General features: G+C 44.8%; 1 protein-coding gene across 4 annotated transcripts; it reads left to right on the top strand.

Annotated features, from left to right (window-relative positions):
• The first annotated feature begins 3,620 nt into the window (after positions 1-3,620).
• Positions 3,621-19,502, top strand: NDUFAF6 (NADH:ubiquinone oxidoreductase complex assembly factor 6). Of its 4 annotated transcripts, XM_077351858.1 has the most exons (10): positions 3,622-3,840; positions 8,280-8,358; positions 8,873-8,972; positions 10,895-11,017; positions 12,866-12,922; positions 13,686-13,788; positions 14,747-14,880; positions 16,005-16,106; positions 18,914-18,970; positions 19,358-19,502. In XM_077351858.1, the coding sequence occupies exons 4-10, from the start codon at positions 10,931-10,933 to the stop codon at positions 19,484-19,486; spliced, it is 669 nt and encodes a 222-aa protein (XP_077207973.1). In that variant the 5' UTR covers positions 3,622-3,840; positions 8,280-8,358; positions 8,873-8,972; positions 10,895-10,930; the 3' UTR covers positions 19,487-19,502. The 4 variants fall into 4 exon arrangements, with proteins under 4 accessions (XP_077207970.1, XP_077207973.1, XP_077207971.1 ...); XM_077351855.1 differs by lacking the exon at positions 8,280-8,358 and having other exon boundaries at positions 3,621-3,840; XM_077351856.1 differs by lacking the exon at positions 8,280-8,358 and having other exon boundaries at positions 3,770-3,840; positions 8,873-8,976.
• The last annotated feature ends 956 nt before the right edge of the window (positions 19,503-20,458 follow it).

Below are 20,458 nucleotides of genomic sequence, written 5' to 3'. Positions count from 1 at the left end.
TTTATTCATTTATTGTTAGTATATATTAGAAATACATTAGTTATTTTGTCTTTGTGAAGAATAGTCCTGCAGAAGACTGTAACGAAACTGATCTATACTGGGGGATCCCTTGACTGTTACAAAATTTAACTGAGTGTTGTTACTGTTACTTTATACCAGCCCTTCTCAACTTTATTTTACTGCTGAAAACCCCCTGAAACATTCTTCAGGCACTGAGAAATCTCAGAGGTGGTGTGATTGTGCAGAATATGGTTGGGAACCATAGCTGTGTACATGCCCACCCAGGACCCCTCTCCTTCTCACCCCCTCCAGGCCCATCACTGGTCATTTTGGGAGGGTTGGGCAGGTCAACATGACCACATATGTTCATATCACCCAATAAACTTCTTACAAATTTACAAAATATTTTAAAAATTAATTAACTCCCACCCATTTGGGAAACCCTTCCGGGGCCATCAAGAAGCCCCAGGGCTTCCTTTACCCCTGGTTGAGAAAGCCTGCTTTACACTTACACAACTCTGCCCTAAAAGTGTTTTGGGTGGCAAAATATACAGCACCTTGTTCAGGACTCATGCCAGTGATCATATTAAAATATTTTATTCTTTATGCAGCCTCTCATTTTTTTTCTCATTTTCAGCCCACCTGGAGGATGGCAACCTCACCAAAGGTTCATGGTGCAGCAGCCAAGTGAAAGTTAAAAGGGAGTGATTCAGGTTAGGGCCTGCATAGAAAGGAGCTTCCGAGGCATCCTGGCTACATTAGAATCATAGAATCATAGAATCATAGAGTTGGAAGGGGCCATACAGGCCATCTAGTCCAACCCCCTGCTCAACGCAGGATTAGCCCTAAGCATCCTAAAGCATTGTCTTGAGTTCATGGAAGAAAGATGTTACAAGCATAATGGATTAGGCCTTAACTGTTCAGCACAGGTTTTATCATGACAGCACAGTGAAATGATCCCCCTGCCCCCAAACTGTACCCCATTACTTGCTTTTGGATAGGACTGTAAGGCATATTTTCCCCCAGCTGGTATTTGTTTTGGCCACTGTGGGTGGATGTCGATCTCTTGGCTTGGGTTGCCTGTTATTTATTTTAGTATTTTTACTTTTTGTGCCTTCAGAAAGGCAGTCCAAATTGTTGTTTTAATTTAATACAGATTTACTTTTAGGACGCAAGGATGGATAAAGTGAGGAACCAACTGAGTATAAATGTGTATCTCTGTGTACTGATAATTTCACATCCCACTCCTGGTTCCAAAATCGATTTTGGACTCAAGAGGAATTACAAAGAGCGAGTCAATATAATTGGACATTGAATAAACAAGTCAATAGGAGGAAGGCTGTAGAACTAACCAGAAGTCTAAAAATATAACTAAAGCAAAGCGCAAGTACTAACATGACACATTAAATGATGGAAAATTCCGTTGTAGGACCCTTGTTTTTAGCAAGCTATACACGGTAGTAAGACCACATGGTTGGATGTAGGTCCTTTTGGATCATTGAGTCACTCCTGAAGCAGAAAAATAGCAGAATTAGCTTATTGGGAACAGGGTTGCTAGCATCAGGTTGCAAAATTCCTGGAGATTTGGGAATGGAGCCTGCCTATGACTCTGCTGCTGGATGGGAGAGACTATAACAGGGTATATAGCCATAGAATTTACCTTCCAAAGCAGCCATTTTCTCCAGAACTGATCTTTGTAGAGTAGTGATCAGTTGAAATTTGGGAAGGTCTTCAAGCCAACCATATCTGGAAGAGGCATAACCTGGACCTCATTGAAACGTCCCCCCCCCTCAACTTCGGGCTGGTTAGCAGTGAAGGGCTGGCAACCCTAGCCATAATTTGATACCAAAAGGGCATGGCACTGCCAGTGTGTTTCCTGACATCCACTCACTTATTGGGGATACAATTTATTGAAAGGGCAGGAGGAAAAAGAGCTTCAAGATCACTTGTAACAGTGGGTTGAATGGCAAAATACTGAGCCACTTCGCCCTGCAGAAACTACCACTGCAGCTTGGTTTTTTAAAGGAAATTGTGTTACGTGCCAGAATCACCTCTGAGCATTTGATGAAACTTTAAAAAATAAATAACAGGTGCAAGATAAGGGAAAATACAACAGCAGCATTTCTAATTAAATGCACTTGCTTTCTTATCTCATGTCCCTGCAAGGCCCGAACACTGTAAATGTCTCTCCAATCCTGTCTTTTAATTCCATCTTCTGTTTGTGGTGAGGTCGCCCCAGGCAATAAGAAAACAAAAAACAGCATTTTCTTTCTTAACGTGGGAGGGGGAGGGAAGAGAAAGAGACCATTTAAAAAAGACAAAAGATGCAACAGTGAGTGTTACGCCCCTTTATTTCTTGAGCATATAGTGTTTTCATATGCTGCTCTATTAGGCTTGTGAGTTCTGGGCTGCAAAATTCCTGGAAATTTGGAAGTGAAGTTTGGGGAAGGGACCTCAGCAAGGTATAATATGATATACTACAGTCTACCCTCTGAAAGTGCCATTTTCTCCAGGGGAATTAATCTCAGCCACCTGCAATTTGGGGAGATCCCTGGTCTCTACCTGGAGGCTGGCAATTATATACTCTTCCCTAATGGAAGAGGCCATAAGGAGCCCTTTATGGGGAAAAAAATCTTCTAAAATTACATGACATAAAAAAGGGTTCTCTGCCAGGTCTGCCTCTTCTTGCAGTGCTGGGGGTTATGAACAAGAAGGTCAGGCCTAGCACAACAGGCCTTACAGCTGTCCATAAAATCTTCCGAGTACCACTATGGAAAGGCTTGCCCTAGGGTATCCCTTCTTGTTCATAACCCCCAGCTTCACCCGCCTCACAGCGGCTTCTTGTGAGGATAAAATGGAGGACTGAAGAATGATATCGACCACATTGAACGCCTTTGAGGAAGAGTGGGGCAAAAACATACTAAATAAACAAACTATTAGACAGCAATCTTTGAAAATCAAAGACAAACACTACAGTAGAAACAAGGGCCTTTTCATTCTTTGAAATTATCCAGTAATTGATTGGAAGAATGCGATTTCTGTTCTGAAAATGTCTGTGATTACTTCGCTGCAATGTGTAACTGCTTACACTGAGCCTGTCTATTGAGCTTTCAAGCCCACTAGTTCTACTCTGAACAGTTCTCCAAAGGAACAAAACCAGAGCAATACTGCAGTGACAGATGCACCTGCAATATCACACAGTGTACGGGGAATGGAACACTTATACAGGATGCCTATTTCAAGTATGATAAAATCTTTTATACCTGCCTACGTCACGGGCGTATTGAAAACACACCGCGCAGCAAAACAAACCCCCACAAATTCAACCTCAGGCTGCAACCAAGGCTTTCCCCAATAATAAAATAAACCCCCAAAACAATCCCAAACCACACGTAGCGTTCAAACGAACACAGGGACGAAGTGCCCACTCGGAGTCAGTGACTCCCCCCGTCCCAGCCGGTAAATCAGAAAACCGGCGCTTTAATGTTGCCCCAATAGCACTTTGCCTCTGTGACCGACGCCGCCAGTGATTGACATCTGAGGCTGAGAAAGCGATTGGCCGAGACCAGGGACGAAGCGCGGATTGACAGCGGGGGGCGTGTCTGACGAGGCGAGGGGGCGGGGGCTGCGCGAAATGGCTGCCGCGGGAGCCGCCGCAAGAGTCGGCCGGGGGCTGCGGCCGGGCGCCTGTTACGGGCCGCCTCGGGGGTCGCGCGCCGGCGGGAGGCTGCTGTGCCCGGCGAGCTGCGGAGGGGGCGCGCCGGCGGTGGCTGCGGCTGCGGCGGCTTCTGGGCGGCCGGGCGCGGGAGAAGAGGAGCGCTACTGCGTGGAACTGGTGCGGTGAGTGCGGAGGCGGCTCCTCCGGCGACCTTGCTCGGGGCGCTTCCCGGCCTGCGGCGGCAGCCGCGGGATGGGCGTGGCTGCGCCTTATTTGCATAAACTGCCTCCTTAGGACAGGGGTAAGTCAACCTGTGGTCCTCCAGATGTTCATGGACTGCAATTCCCATGAGCCCCTGCCAGCATTCGCTGGCAGGGGCTCATGGGAATTGTAGTCCATGAACATCTGGAGGACCACAGGTTCACTTACCCCTGCCTTAGGAGACTACCGAGCCCTCCCCTGCAGGCTTCGTTTAGGCTCCGCTTCCAAGGCGGGGCTGTCGCGCGGAGGGGCCGCTAGGGATGCCAGTCCCCAGGTGGGACCCGGGACTCCACCTGGAGGAGGTCAGTCCCCCGGGAGAAAAGGAGTGCTTTGGAGGGTGGGCTCCATTGCACTGGGCTCCATTGCACTGAGGCTCCGTCCCGCCCACTCTTGGCTCCACCCCCAAAGTCTCCAGGGATTTCGCAACCCCGAGCTGGCAACTGCTGGGTTGAAAAGAACTTGGGGATTTCTCACGCTTTACACGTGTTACCTCTCCTTGTAGAATCTGGAACCCCCTATCCGGGACAGGTGTTCGTTAGCTTGACATCCCTGGTGAGGAGGCTCCGTAGCTGTCTGAACCAGGCTTGAATTTTGCATTATGGCATTCCGTGCAGGATGTTCTGCTAGTTGTGACCCTTTGATTCCTTTCCCTCCCCACCAGTAACATGCTTGCCTTGGGAGGATCTGCTCACTGCATCTGAGGAAGTGGGCTCCGTATGCAAACCTAGGCAGGAATAAAGCTTTGTTTAAACCAACAAGGCCCCTGTATTAGTTCTCCGAAAGCCAAGTTTTTAATTTGGAATAGTTTCTCATTGGCAGCTGATTTTCAGGTAAACTCCTGGTTTTAAAGAAATAGTATTCTGGCTGCTCACCTGTCAAGTTATTTAAATGGATAAGGAAGATCTTACGTGGGAATGGTCACGATCTTCAGCCTGGAGAATTCTCCCTGGCCATGTGAGGGGAGGGGCTGTACTCCTTCCCCTATGAATTTGCTGCTTTCCTTCCCCTGGAGAGGGCTGGAGAGAGACTCTGGGCTGACCAGAGGAAGTCACAGCCCCACCTAGTGAGGAAGTCTTGCTACTTGTGTAACTTTGTCCATTATATTTTTAGCCTCCATTTCAGCCCACAGTTGTCTCTCAAATAGGGATGCCAGCCTCCAGGTAGGACCTGGGAATTCCCTGGGACTACACTTCGTCTCCAGACTACAGAGATCAGTCTTGCTGGAGAAAATGAATGCTTTGGAGTAGGGGTAGTCAAACTGTGGCCCTCCAGATGTCCATGGACTACAATTCCCATGAGCCCCTGCCAGCAAGCGCTGGCAGGGGCTCATGGGAATTGTAGTCCATGGACATCTGGAGGGCTGCAGTTTGACTACCCCTGCTCTGGAGGGTGCAATATGTGACATTGTACATCATTGAGGTCTCTGTCCTTCCCAGGCTCCATCCCCAAAGTGTCCCCCAGCCTGGATCTGGCAGCTGTAACCTCTCTGCCCCAACCCACTGCTGGCTACCCTACTACCAAAGGATCTCACAGGAATAATAATGTTTTTAAAAATCCAGTGCAAATAACATCCATGGGAGGGAGGCTCTCAGCAGGGTTGTATCCAGATGTCATGGAGTGGTATTTGGAAATGTCCTGCAATTCTCCTGATGGCAGTGGGAAGGTGCAGTTGGAGCCAGATGTGTTGCACATCCACTAGGATCTTTTCTTCCCTCCCTCCGATGGCCTCATAGATGGCAATAGGAAGTTACTGACTCATTTGATCAATATAGTTCCTGTTCCCACCCCTTTTATCTATTTATCTTCATTTAAAGCCTGCCTTTATTGCTGAGTCTCGAGGTGGGTATTCATTTGAAGCTGTAACACACTGCTTGTCTTAAAGGAAACAGTCCTTTTGTATCTTCATCAAGACATCTTCAGTTTGTGGCACGTAGCAGCAGGGTGTGTGATGTAATCCCCCCACCTGATTCCAACACACAGTGTCCAATCTTATGTGCTGTAAAAGAAAAAAAATGCCTTTGATTTCTTGCATTATAAATAGATCACATTGTGGTAATGAAGAAGAGCTGTTTTTAATACCCAAAGGAGCCTCGCAGTGGCTTACAATTGCCTACCCCTCCTCTCCCCACAGTACACATCCTGTGAGGTAAGTGAGACCGAGGGAGCTCTGGGAGAACTGGGCCTGGCCCAAGGTCACCCATCTGGCTGCATGTGAAGGAGTGGGGAATCAAATCCACTTCTCCAGACTAGAGGTCACTGCTGTTATCTACTGCACCAAGCTAGCCTAACCCCACCTATGCCCTGATAAATTGTACCCATTTTTGATTCGTGCTTGGGTCTTGAGTGGTAATGATCTTTCCCTCAGCAAAGAAATGTCTATGTACCAATTTTTACTTTGCACTGTTGTGGAAGCAGCTTGACATTGACCACTGTCAGAACAGCTTTATCAGTGCTGTGGAGAGCCCAAGGTCACCCAGATGGCTGCATGTGGGGGAGTGCATCGAACCCGGCATGCCATATTATAAGTCCACACTCCTAACCACTACACCAATTGTGTACAATTAAGCCTAATTGTCATTATTGAAGTGCTAAGGAATACCAACAAAGATCTGTATTATCAGTAATAAAAAATGCAAATGAACAGCTATTATTAATAATGGTTTAAAAAGGGTTGCATTTATGTTATTTATCATCCACCTTACAAAAATTATAAAAACAATGCCATAAAACCATCACAATTCACAATACATACAATAAAACTGGATTACATGACTAGGCAGTCAACAGTGCAATAAAGATGGATGAGATCATTAGAGAAGAAGAGACCAAAAACAGTATATTGTAAACATTGCAGGAGGAGGAGGGCGGAAAAAAGAACAAGAACTGCTTAATATTTCTGCAATTTTAACTGCAACCCTGTATCCACTAGAACAGGGGTAGTCGACCTGTGGTCCTCCAGATGTCCATGGACTACAATTCCCATGAGCCCCTGCCAGCATTTGCTGGCAGGGGCTCATGGGAATTGTAGTCCATGAACATCTAGAGGACCGCAGGTCGACTACCCCTGCACTAGAAAAGCATCCTCTTGTGCACTTCCATTCTGTCTCATTTCTGTTCCCTTGAATAAACGTCACCCTGAACAGTTCTGTTTTAGATTCAAATGGGTAGCCGTGTTGGTCTGAAGCAGCACAATAAAATCAGAGTCCAGTAGCACCTTTAAGACCAACAAAGATTTATTCAAGGCGTGAGCTTTTGAGTGCAAGCATTCTTTCTCAGTGCTTGCACTCGAAAGCACACGCCTTGAATAAATCTTTGTTGGTCTTAAAGGTGCTACTGGACTCTGATTGTATAGTTCTGTTTTAGGCATTCTGTGAAATGATAACAGTGTTGGGAGCCTCCCTGACATCGTCAGGTGGGCTGTTCCACATTGTGGGAGCCACAACCAGGACCAGGAATTCTCAAGTGTGAGAAGACCAAAGTTCCAGCTATGTGAATGGCGGCCATGGGTTTTCATCTGCTCCCGTTTCCCCCCCCCCCCTTGGAGACTATATTGGGGAATGGGATTCGAACTGAGATGTTAATTCTTTGCCGTATCTTCTTATTTATTATTTTACTTATTGTATTTCTCTCTGTGGTTTTAAGGGGAATTTTATTGGGGTTTTTATACAGACTCTGTAAACCACCATGAGCCATTGGGAGTGGTGGGTAAGAAATCTAATAAATAAACAAACAAATATATAAATAAGAAATGTGTGGTTGTTCTTAGCCATTTGCACAGTGGAACCAGAGTTCTGTTTCAGGTCCTGTTGGCTAAATATGTGATGGACTGGTCTGTGACAAACGTAGCTTGTGGTGTTGGATCTTTCCTCACCTGCCTTTCCCACAGCAGCACTCTGTAATTCTTACAATGCATTGCTGGGGCACAGGATAAAAAGCCACTGGGTAAAAGGAAAGATCACACTGAGGAGGGAGAATTAGGTGGACATATTCTTCCTCACTCTTACCTTTTCTGCACTGGCAGCATGACACCGGGTTGCTGCTGGGTGTTTGCGACGGGGCAGTACAGGGAACGTGGAAATATCTGCGTTCCCTTGTTATGGGGCAACAGAGGGCCTGAATTGGGACAGATCCGGGCTGGCACTGATGTCATGTGGAAGCAGGGATTAGCCCTGCAACTAGATGAGCGCTGGGCTGGGCCTAATTCCCCTTGTGGAAAAGGTCATGGCCACCCAAAGAAAACTTGGGAGAGAGAAGGTGGTCGAGGAAGAACTCAGAGGAGGGACTGACATGATTGCATCCCATTCCTCACTGTTACCTACCCTCTCTTGCCCTGTGACTTTTACATCGGGATCCTTTTCAGAGCTGCAGGATGCCTTTTCAGGGCCGCAGAAGGCTGCTGTGGGAATAGGATCCAATCCACAATGGCTTGTGAACCACAGGTAAGAAGGAGTCCTAAATGTGTCTGACTCTGTGTCGGTTTGTTGCAAAAGTTTGAGAATCACTAGTACCGGATCTTACAATGCCACGTGAGCTGAGCATTCAGATGGGAAAGGTACCTATTGGCTTGTAGGTTTCCCTCAAAATGACTAAATCAAATCAGGAAACAGGTTCCTGTTCTGATACTCCTCAGGATTGCTTGGGAATAGATACACAGCTTGGTGTTTGTAGTCCTAAACTGGATGTGGTAAATCTATTCAGTGGTGTCTTGCCACTTACAGAAACTGGTGTTCTTTGTTTCCGCTTAGGAGTTACATAACTACTAACATTCCCATAGATCTCCAAGTATTTCACCATAACATCAACCACACTGTTTTGTTTCTTTTGGGGGGAGTGCTTGAAATTACATCCTGTATTCCTTGAACTGGAGTCACTGTGTTTACTTCATGTTGCGTTTGTTACATGAACTTGTGACACAAATATAACTCTGCCTCTATTTTTGTTTGTCCTGTCCAGGAAACGTGATTATGAGGGCTTCCTCTGTTCTTTACTGTTGCCAGCAGAATCGCGCTCTTCTGTTTTTGCCCTGAGAGCTTTCAACATAGAGCTGGCTCAGGCAGGTATTAAAATATTTCATGGTGAAATCTTGAATGAAAGACCTGTGATTCTTAACGTGGAGTTTGCCCTTTTCAGAGCCATGGTACACTTACCTATGCAGTGATAGATTTCTCCTTTATTCTTCTACTTCTTTCTTAAAATTGAGATTTTACTGCCCTGAGTATTTAGGTGTCATTTATTACCTTGTTTCTCTAATTGGTCCTGGCTTCATATAAATATGACTTTATAAATAAAGTCAACTTATTCTTATTTTTTATTTTATTTCTGGCCTTTGACCAGGTACTGATCCATAACAGGAACAAGCATCTTGTCCCATGAATATTAAGTTTGTTTAGGAGTCTTTGGCACTGACTTTTTGAAAGTGCCAAGTATTGGATCACCACTTTGTTTATCTGGTGTTGCCAGAGAGTTCTAAAAGGTTAAAGATGCAAGTGTGTGTTAGCAGAAAACTTGCTGATTCTTTTACCTCAGCAAGGCTTGTTCTCCCATAAGTTGAATCATTCCAGCATAAATAAAAATGTTCACTAATGCACCAGAATGGTAGCTGATTGATCTATAATGTAGTTTCCCACATCATTTTAAAAACTTGGTATCACCTTGGCAGCCTTACAGTTTGCTCACAAATAGACTGGTCTCATTCATAAGTTACATATCCTGGTTAATAGTTTAACCATTTCACAGTTGAGTCTTGTTTTTAAAGAGCTCCCAGGTGAATGATCACCAGTGAATTGTTACTTTTTAATTACTGTGTTCAATTTAAAACTTCATTATTCATCCTCTCCGACACAGTTGTTCAGATACTTTATCACTGGTGAAAACTGAATGTTAAACATCCATTCAGCTTCTCCACAGATTCTCGGACTTTGTTTTTATCTATGTCCAATTGAGACAGGACTTTAAAGGTTCTGCTGTTCTTCAAGGTCTTCTTGGGTGGTTTCAATGTAAATTATGTTAACTTTGGTGGATTTGGGATATTTTCTTCCCATTTGGGCAAGGTTTGTTCTTTTCAAAGCAGATCTTCCCTGGCTTTATATCGAGCTTTTAAAAATTTAGATGGTCCTCTGTATCTAAGGAGGTGGGATTCTACCTGGTTTTCTCCTACTTAAAGAGGTATAGGTCACTGGTGGCCATCAAGACTGGCAGTAATGAGACATATGTGAACATGTTTCTAGGGACAAGGGCTAGAGGCTGAGGGGGAAAATTGGGTGAGATTTAAAAGTCGGTAGTTTTTGAAGGCCCTTCATCGTATGGTACATGGTGGGTGGCCACTTCTTGGCAGCAGAGTCATGATTATGGAATGGCTTTTCATGGGAAATTGTATCTCTACCCAATGACTATCCATTTGTTGTTTGTTGAAGAGGACCCACATTCAGAGGGATTTCAGTATATCAGTTGCTGTGTCTGCCGCTGCTTGCGGAATTTTTGAATTGATATTTCAGAACAATGCAAGTATTTAGGATAGTACTTAACATTGCCTTATGATGCTGATCTTTTTTTCTTCTTCTAATAGGAGCCTTTTAAAATAGGTTATGACCACTTATTGTGGATCAGATGGATCCTCAAATGGAAAGGCCATCTAGAACGCATTAAATAATAATTTTTTTTGGGGGGGAATAACTGATTAGAAAGCCACTAAAATATCAGCTTTAATTCACTTTTAAGGACCTTCTAGAAAAGTATTTCCAGCTGAAGATCTAACTACCACAGCATTATATAAGTATGAAAAACATCAGAGCGCTTATTATGTGAGAGAGACTGTATATTGTGAGGATGTTTTAAAACAGATGTATGGTGAAAACATGTATTAGGTATATGTTACTGGTAGAATACATGAAGAATAAGGATTTGGTTCACTAGATTAGGTTGGTTGAAGAGCAGACAACTGAAGTGAAGTTAACCCAGCCTATGCTTCTGCTCCAGATTAAAGATGCTGTAACTCAGAAGACCATTGGGTTGATGCGTATAGAGTTTTGGAGGAAAGCTGTAGAGGACATATATCGTGATAATGCCCCACAACAGCCTGTTGCTATGGAGCTGTGGAAGGTATGAAATATATGTTTGTGTTCAGAAACAAATCACTTGTAATTGTTCCTTGATCTCAGGGGTGGGGATAAGTTTAATGAAAGTGGATTATAAAGTGTAGAAAACAGCTGGATAGAGGCGGGTCAGCTGTGTTGGTCCTTTTAGACATATTGGCGGCCTTTGACATCGTGGACCACGAACTGTTGGTCCATCGCCTGGCCGGTACGGGGATACGGGGCACAGCCTTGTGCTGGATACACTCCTTCCTCCAGAACCGGTCCCAGAGGGTTGCTGTGGGGGAAGAGTTCTCACGGCCCTATAGACTCCCTGGCGGGGTCCCTCAGGGTCCGGTCCAAATACATGAGAGGCTTTCTGGTAAAGGCAGAAAGAAGGGGTTTAAACTTTAAAGAGCTGACAAACTGATATGAACTGGGTCAGTTTGCAAAACAATATGGGTTTGAGATTCAGCTAAAACATGGTTCATGCCCATCCCTGGTGTCAATGCAAGGCCAGATGCACATGTGCAAACTGTTCCATTCCTCTAAACCTACTAGCTTCTCCATTCTGGAAGTGTCTGGACTAGGGTTGGGCACTTCAGCATCCGAAGCAGCCGTTCGCACCCAAAACAGCCAGTGCCCAACCCGAAGCACCCAACCCTAATCTGGACTGATTCTGTCAAAGTCTTTCTACCAAGCCATCCTGTCGGATTTCTATCCTGGTTCAGGAAGTTCAGAGAAGCATAGGAGCCTCTCCATCCTCCTTCATTTTGTCCTTGTAAAAACTGCGTGGCAGGCTCAGAGAAACTCACCAGACCAAAGTCACACATTAAACGTTTATTGGAGAGTGCGGATTAGAATCTAGGTCCCCTCAAATGGCAGCGATTTCTCTCTTTTGCACATCATCTTCATGCAGATTGGTCATCTGTTTTATGTAAACTCCCATGAGCCTTATGGGAAGGTGGTATAGAAATTTAAGAAATCAATAAATAAATCTTCCTGGTTTTCTGTGACTCTGCAACATAGTTCCCCAAACTTGCTTTCGTACAGTATTTCTAGAAAGATCATAGGCACATCTGGCACCATTGCCTCTCCATCCCCCCTTGCACCCATGGTTCCTCCACAACCCCACTACTGACCGGCTGTCTGCCATTATTTAAATTAAAAGTAGATATATTGCTATGGATATCTACTCCCTCCAGTATGCCTCTTTATATGCTGGTGAGCACGGACAGGAGGATGCTGTTGCATTCACCCTGCTGGTGTGCTTCCTAGAGGCAGCTGGTTGGCTGCTATGTGAGCAGAATGCTGGACTTGATGGGCAGCAGAGGCAGTGGACCAGCTGGCATGATGGGGAAGTATACAAGGTCTGCCCATGCGGAGGTTTTGTTGCCACCATGAATGCCTCTGCCTCCCGAGCAGCAGCGAGAACACAACGGCAAGTCATCCTGGTGCAGAAGCCACCTGAAGGTGAGCTTTCTCCACCCCACTCCCCTGGAACTACCGGATTCTGTAAAGTGAATTAATTGTCCTCAAGAAAAAAGTTACAGTTTAATGAACCTAAGTGACAACTTGGTGAATTCACGGTGTCTGTGAGAATGTCAGGAAGATAGTTCAGTCCATTTTTCCTTTTGACGGCTGCCTTTTATAAAGATCTCCTCTGTCATTGTGTTTTATTAATCAAAGGTTGTACTGTTAAATTGTAGAGAAAAGAGTGAAAAAAGTGCAGGCAAAATATGACTCTTTTTTTTGTGGGGGGAGATGGAAGCTGCTGTTGTGAATCTGACTTTTTAGTATTTCAGGCCCAGCTACGTTCTGGGTTGGTTTTCCCTTGTAAAATAAATACATTTAAATAATGACTTTGTGCTTCCAGGCTATCAAGAGACAAAACTTGACCAAAAAGTGGCTTAAGAAGATCATTGATGAACGGGTAATGCACATAATCTTAACACTATGTAATCATTCTTTTGTTTTGCTTTGTTTGGGGGTTGAAATGGGCAAAGTTGTTTTATATACTGTGCCATGGGGATAAGTGCGATATGTACTTGAATAATGGTCATACCCACTTTCCAGGCAACCCCTGGGGACTTGGCCTTCAAAGGGAGCATAGGGCAACCTCTAACAGGTCACTATCATCAGAGTACAGTTCTTTGGGGAAGGCCAGAGCAGTTTAATTGGTGTAAAACCCACACACGTGTTTCCGCCTGCTGTGGCAGGGTTAAGAGGGTGTGGTGGTGGAGAGACTACAAAGTGTTAAGGATTTCTTATGATTGTGCATCAGACTTTCTGTCATTGCACTCCTGCCTCATAGCCTTCTATCACTGTGACTGTTGTCTTTAAAAACCTGAAGTGTTACATGAAGAGAGGAATCAAAACGATAATTCTTGGATTTCAGTGCATTAAAAAAAACAAAAAAACTCAAATCCTCTGGCTTACATTTTGCAGGAAGGGCAAGTCTCACGTGTTATTGCTTGTGGTAGTCATGTGACTATGCACACTGGTGGGAAATAGTTAATGCCCAATAGGTTTGGCGTCTTGTCGGTGTCTCGTAGACGGCTTCTTTTGCATTGTGTTTATGCGCTGTTGTTCGATGGCGAGTGTGATGGATATTATTTGTATGATTTGCTTTAAGTAAATTGCTCATCTCAGACGTACACTAGAAAACAGGCTGTTTCTCTGTGTTCAAACTCTAGGAAAAGAATTTGGATGATAGAGCATATCGGAATATCAATGAACTGGAGGCATATGCGGAAAATACTCAAAGTGCACTGCTTTATCTCACACTGGAAACACTTGGTAGGTGCATTTCTAAAGTAACGCTGAGGACACTTCTTAGGCCTATCAACTCCTAGTACTGGGTAAAGGTAAAGGTATCCCCTGTGCAAGCACCGGGTCATGTTTGACCCTTGGGGTGACGCCCTCCAGCGTTTTCATGGCAGACTCAATATGGGGTGGTTTGCCAGTGCCTTCCCCAGTAAGCTGGGTACTCATTTTACTGACCTCGGGAGGATGGAAGGCTGAGTCAACCTTGAGCCGGCTGCTGGGATTGAACTCCCAGCCTCATGGGCAGACAGCTTCTGACAGCATTTCTGCTGCCATACCACCCTGCGCCACAAGAGGCTCTTTAAATAGCGTAGCTAATAAAACCCTGGTGGCATTACTTGGCCAGCACCTCATTGCAACAAGAGTATGGGAGCAAACTTCCAACGTATTGGAAGATCCCCTTGTATCTAACTGGTCAGTGTCAATCCAACAGAAAATAGCAATAATTGGACTAGCTGATTGGCCATGATGAGGATATTGCTGCGGGTCATTCGTAGACTGGAGGATCTGGAGTTTCAGTTCTTAAGGTCTGAGTTAATGTTCACCAAAATACTGGAGAATATTAACAGACTATAGAGAAATACATCCCTGTCTTTCCATGTTAGACAATGCACTTTCACAAAGAGCATTTTTGCTAGCCAGAATGAACCTTTTTCCTTCTAACTGTAACAAAAGGCAGGTTTAATAAGACCCGTTTCCCAAAGGCTGTGCCTGCATGAGTGTCCCACTCCGGACTCTTAGACTGTCCTTGTTTTAACAGTTGTCTCCCAGCTTGGAGGATTTTCTTATGCAAACGCAGCTCACTAGATTAGAAGCTGCCACTCATAAGTACTACACCACACTGGGTAGCTTCTCAAAGACTAACGTGAGCCGACCTGGTCAGGGCATCTATGATCATCGTGTGTTTACTTGTCTGTTTCTTCAAGTGCAGGTGTAAAGGATATCCATGCTGACCATGCTGCCAGTCACATTGGGAAGGCACAAGGCATTGTGACCTGCTTAAGAGCAACGCCGTACCATGCTAGCCGAGGAAAAGTGTTTCTGCCTATGGACATGTGTATGCTGGTAAGATGATTCAGCTAGGCGTCAGCATCACACACACAGACACACAAGATTAGGCTGTTCAAATGAAATCTGGTAATTAAAAAAAAAAAGTTCACTAGTGTAGTCTTACTCCTTTGACAAAAAGGCTCATCAGCCATGTGTGGTGGCTGCTTTCCAGAAGTAAAATACTGATAAAGAAAATAATGGATGACTTTTATCTGACCATAGTGTACCTTAGCCTCACTCTATATCTTAACCTCACTCTTCTTGACACACCTCCTGCCATGCCCCACAGAAGTGCCATATGAAGTGACGTTACTTGCCAGGGGCCCCTGGCTGAGCCAGACCCCTGGTGAACTCTGGGTCCCAGCCATGGCCAAGCACTAGGCCCAGCCAGGCCTCTGCCACCCTTCAGGCCCCAGAGCTCACCAGGGGCCTGGCTTAGACTAACAGAAGAAGAGTTGGTTCTTATATGCTGTTTTTCTCTACACGAAGGAGTCTCAACGCGGCTTACATTCGCCTTCCCTTTCTTCTGGACCAAGGCCAAGTACTGGACTGCGGCAGGCCTCTCTCTTGCCCCCCCAAGCCTTGATGCTTGCCAGAGGCCTTCTGTGGTCTAGCCATTCGGTCACAGACTGAATTCCAGACTGCGGCCAGGTGGTAAGTCATACCAGGCCCTTCTGCTACCCTGCCCCCCAAGGTAATAGAAAAAGCGCTCACCTTGCTCAGAAGCCACCCCTGACACAAGTCTACTTGAAGTGAGAGGAGCCTCAGCTGGCACCTCCTCCAGGTCTATCATTGGCTACTTTGGGAGGAGGTGGGTCAGCCTGCCCATATAAGGGGAAAACCTTAATTTAAACAAATATCCCCACTCCCCCACAATGCAGGATGTCTCAGTGGCTCTGGGTGGGAATGCCTGCTGTAGTCTAATGTGAAGCCTGACATGGTTTCACGACTGGGAAGGAGTGTGGGGGCCTGTTGCATTGCAATGTCAGGGCGGACTTTGCAAATTAGCAGTGCTAATTAAGTTATACTGTAATTAGGTGTCTCAGATTTGTCTTCGGGAAGTCGTTTTTTAAAATTTCCTCGTAAATTATTTACCAGAAATGTTTTTAAACTTTGGTTTTTCCTTCCTGGTCTACCAGCACAGTGTTTCGCAAGAGGATTTTATAAGGCATAAGCAGGAACAAAAAGTTAAAGATGTAATATACGACATTGCCAGTCAGGCACATGTTCATCTGGAACACGTGAGTTTCTTGACTTTTGCTGGAGTCTATAATCATAATGTTGTAAACATGCTTCCGGATGAAACCGGTCCCCTCTCTTGAGGATTTTCTGCAGTCGGGCACTTGGATGGCTGACAATACAGTCCTGATTAATAGCCTTTGCCTGTCTGCTCGGAGGAAGTCGAATCCATATCTTGTTCCAGTTATTTCTGGTAAGTGCTGAGAGACCATGCCTGAGTTTTGAGTGTGAGCAGACGAGCATAACCCCCTGAGGCTGGAGCTTGCTAATAAAGGTGAATGGTTTTATTTGCAAATGTGAAATTTTTGGTTAGGTCGTTCACAAGGTGAGGCTAGAAGGGGCAAGAGTGCAGATCAGCCAAGATCCTGTTTCCTGGGAAAATGAGAAAAGGGGCTTGCACAGGTTTTGGTTAATTTTCTGACTTTTGGATGGAGGAGAGGGAACGGCAGTTCAGGAGTGTTTGCACTCATTGTGTCTTCATCATCCGTGAAACTAGCATTGCTGGAAAACCTTTAGATCTAGGAAGTAAAGTTGTATCTATGTTACATTATTAACTCTGCAGACCTCCTTGAGGTGAACACTTGTCAGTGCTAGTCTGAAGGCTGTTTGTGATGAGAATATCTCTGGTTTATTTCTTGGGTGCCCCAACTCTAGAAGATGGTTGATAGGAATGAAGTTAAGCCACATTTGATAGATGACAACAAACATGGATGGTTATAAAGTGCTGTCATAGCCAGTCTTCTGTTACGACCAGTAGAGGGCAAAATAAGCCCTCTGCTTCCACTAGTAGTCAAGCGGGTTAATGCCCTCAAAATTGCAGAGCTAGCTAGCCGTAATGTCTTGATAAGTGGGCGTCCTCTTTCCAGTGTGTGTATTTATCTTGAAAATCTTGCTATTTTGCTAGGCTTTTAGTGCGCTGCTTGATGATTGTGCATCAAAATAATGCTTGCTAATGGAAATAACTGATTTTAAATACATCTGGTGTCCTCAAAGGATGAAACAGCATTCTTTCCCTGTTGTCATGGGGCTGACCACTCAAACAGATGTACTTTGGATCTTCTGGGCTATCAGGGTTCAGTTCTGTATCTTGACGGGCTAAGAAGCCAGAGTAGCAGCTGGTCAGTTGGATCAGTGAGGATTCTAACTCTGTCAGGGGGCTTCCCCAAATGAGGAATGGGTTTTCCCAGCTCTGAACTTTTCCCTTCTGAAACAAGATAGTGTCCTTGAAGGGCCAAGCAATCCTTGCTGTGTGGGAGTTATACACTTTTCTCCTTCTGTCGTTGCTGCTGCTCCATCTTTCCAAGTCATGACACTGCTAACTGGGCTGTCTTCTTGGAAGACTTACCATAATGGGTGAAGCATATTGTTCTCCGGGGGGAATTCCTTGTCGGCATTGTTTCTTGATCCAAATATGGCAGCATTGCCCTTTCATGATATCTAGGAGGACACCAAATGATTCATCTCACATGTTCTCTCTCAGTTCTGTATTTCTGGACTCACTTTCGTTTTGCTGTTAACTCCCTGCATTCTGAGAGCAGCTGCACCTTGCTTCTGAGTGACTTCATTATTCATGTTGATAGTATTTCTGATCAAGTTGCCGCTTAGATGAGATGGTTTTTCAATACCCGAAGGAGTCCTAAAATAGGTTACAAACACCTTCCCTTTCCTCTCTCCACAACAGACACCCTGTGGGGTAGGTGGGACTGAGAGAGCTCAGAGAGAACTGTGCCTAGCCCAAGGTCACCCAGCTGACTGCATGTGGAAGAGCAGGAAATCAGACCCTGTTCTCCAGACTAGAGTCCACTGCTGTTAACTACTACACCATGCTGGCTTATCTTGATTTGTCTTTTAACTTCAAGCTGCCTTGAGCACTCCCTCGATTTTGCCTTCATTTAGAACTGCTCCTAATGGCACAACTAGGAAAAAATACAGGGTAAAAAGTAGGTAATGCTGTGAAAACTTCCATAGAGATGTTCTGTTGCCAGTGCAAGCGCCTCTGCATTCACAGCAGCAACTGCAGGGAAACGGAGAATCCTTGCTGTGGATGCAGTCATAGTATGGGAGCTGGTTAACTCATCTGAGCACCAGGGACAGTAGCAAAACCCTATTTTGCTAATTTAGTTAAATAATGTACCTCTGTTATATCTGTGAACTATTTTTTTTCCCGGTCTCACCCAGCCCCAGCCAGGCGAAACTTTTTAATTCTCTCTTCTGCATTGTCTGTGCAGCCCACAGAGGAGTGGTTTTGCCTGCCTAGAATGTCCACACAAAGAGCACCAGTTATGGTTCTGTCTCCTTAGAGCCCAGGAGTGATGCAGTTTTGTGTTGTCCCTCCTCATGGCCTCTGCCCCAGTACAGAATAAAAGCCCTGTAGAGGTTCATAGCATGAGCACGTGTTAGCAGGCCTGATGATGCAGGATCAGAGTCGGCCTTCTTCGCCATCTCATTCCAGGGCTGTGGCTACAAGGCTAACCAATATAACTTATTTGACAGTAGCAGGAATTTGTGTGAATCACTGGAATGACTGCCTGGCAGGAAGAAAACATGTAGTGCAAGGAAGAAGATTCGTGGCCGGATCATTTTCCTTCTAGCCAAGAGTTGCTAAGGAAATACCAAAGTCATCGCATCCCATTTCTAAATAGTTTGGATGTAGTTTATTTTCTGTTTAGGGCCAGGCTGTTGACATGTGCAGTAAATCTCTTTGTACTTTGCAGTATATTCAGACAGAACACAGGCCATATAGATCCCTAGCAGCTTCTATAGGTTGAAGTATACTTTGCAACGTAACCTTCCTTGTGTCTTCCTTCAGGCTCGGTCCTTCCGGAAGAATATTCCCGTTAAAGCTTTTCCCGCTTTTCTTTACACAGTAAGTGGAGCTCCGCTTTTTTGTTTGTTTTTAAGCCCACAGAAACTAACAAGGATCACAATGATCAGATAGGATGGATGTTGCCTGGCACCAAAATGTTACTCAGAGTGGTGCCAGGTGATCAGGCCTATTCCAGAGAGCATCCTCTCTCCAGTAACCTCCTGCCTCTGGTAGGAAAGGTAGATAGAGCAGACCCTCCAGGGGACGATCTTAACTACTGGTCAGATTGATGCATGGAAATTACAGTATGCTTAGTGTCCTCTGATACAGGGACTTGTATTTTTGGTCATTAATAAGAATTTGATCCCTTTCTGTTACTGCTGTTTTTGATAGGGTGTGTTTCGTACTGTGTAGCTGACCTTGTTTCCCTCTCTCTTTTAATTCCAGGTTGCTCTTGAGGATTATTTAAATAAAATACAGAAAGCTGATTTCGATATATTTCATCCAAGCTTGCACAGGAAGAGTCCTTTACTACCTCTACAGTTGTATATTAGGTCCTGGAAGAAAACATATTAAAGAGTCTTTTATCTGAGGCTGACCTCTGAGGTTTCTCTCCCTGCTTCCTTTCTTTCCTGATTGTATTTTATTTGCATTATTGTTGTTTTCGTCGTAATCCCATCCATTCTCTGAAGGGCAGCTTACAATTACATGGAAGAGCAATATGAACAGCCTTTGCAGACACACCTAATCCTTTACTCCTGGTTGTAATGGCCCGTGAGGGAAGAGGAACCTGGGTTAGAACTGACCTTCCTATTTGTGTGGACTGCACCAATGACAGTGTTGACATTCCTATCTTACTGTGTGAATCACATAAAATGTTATCCTGATAATAATAATTAAAAAACAGTCCTGCACACCTCCTTTCTTATCATGGAAAGCAAGTGAGGAGTAGTTGTTCCGGTTCAGATTAAACATGTGCCTGACCTGTGTTGTGAATGCAGTTGGGGATCTCTGCAGTGACTTCTGCTGGGACTGTAAGGCAGGGGTAGTCAACCTGTGCTCCTCCAGATGTTCATGGTCTACAAATGCTGGCAGTGGCTTATGGGAATTGTAGTCCATGAACATCTGGAGGACCACAGGTTGACTACCCCTGCTGTAAGGTACAAGACGGATTTACTTCTGCTGAAGGTGCCATTTTATTGGAATAATTAAGGAAATAATTAATTTTCTTTCCCCCCAAATGAAGCTGGTTATATTCGAAGGTGTTTGACTGACTTCAGAACTCCATTGGTTTGTACTGGAGTAGAGGGATGCCATCAGCTGCCAGGCTAGGAATAAGTAATTTTTCGTAGCAAAGTTGTGACGAAGGGTGCTTGCACTCGAAAGCTCCCTTGATTAAATCTTTGTTGGTCTTAAAGGTGCTACTGGAATCTGATTTTATTGTGCTTCTTGACTACGTTCACACTGGTTTCTCATGCTACTGATGACATGAGCTGTTAAGAGGGGAAATGGCTTATCAGAACTTCTCCAAAACAGTCAGTGGAAAAG

This window comes from Paroedura picta, chromosome 9 (genome assembly GCF_049243985.1).
Source record: "Paroedura picta isolate Pp20150507F chromosome 9, Ppicta_v3.0, whole genome shotgun sequence".
NCBI classification, from domain to species: domain Eukaryota; kingdom Metazoa; phylum Chordata; class Lepidosauria; order Squamata; family Gekkonidae; genus Paroedura; species Paroedura picta.
Note: the sequence above shows the minus strand (reverse complement) of the source record. Positions and strands in the feature narration are given on the sequence as shown.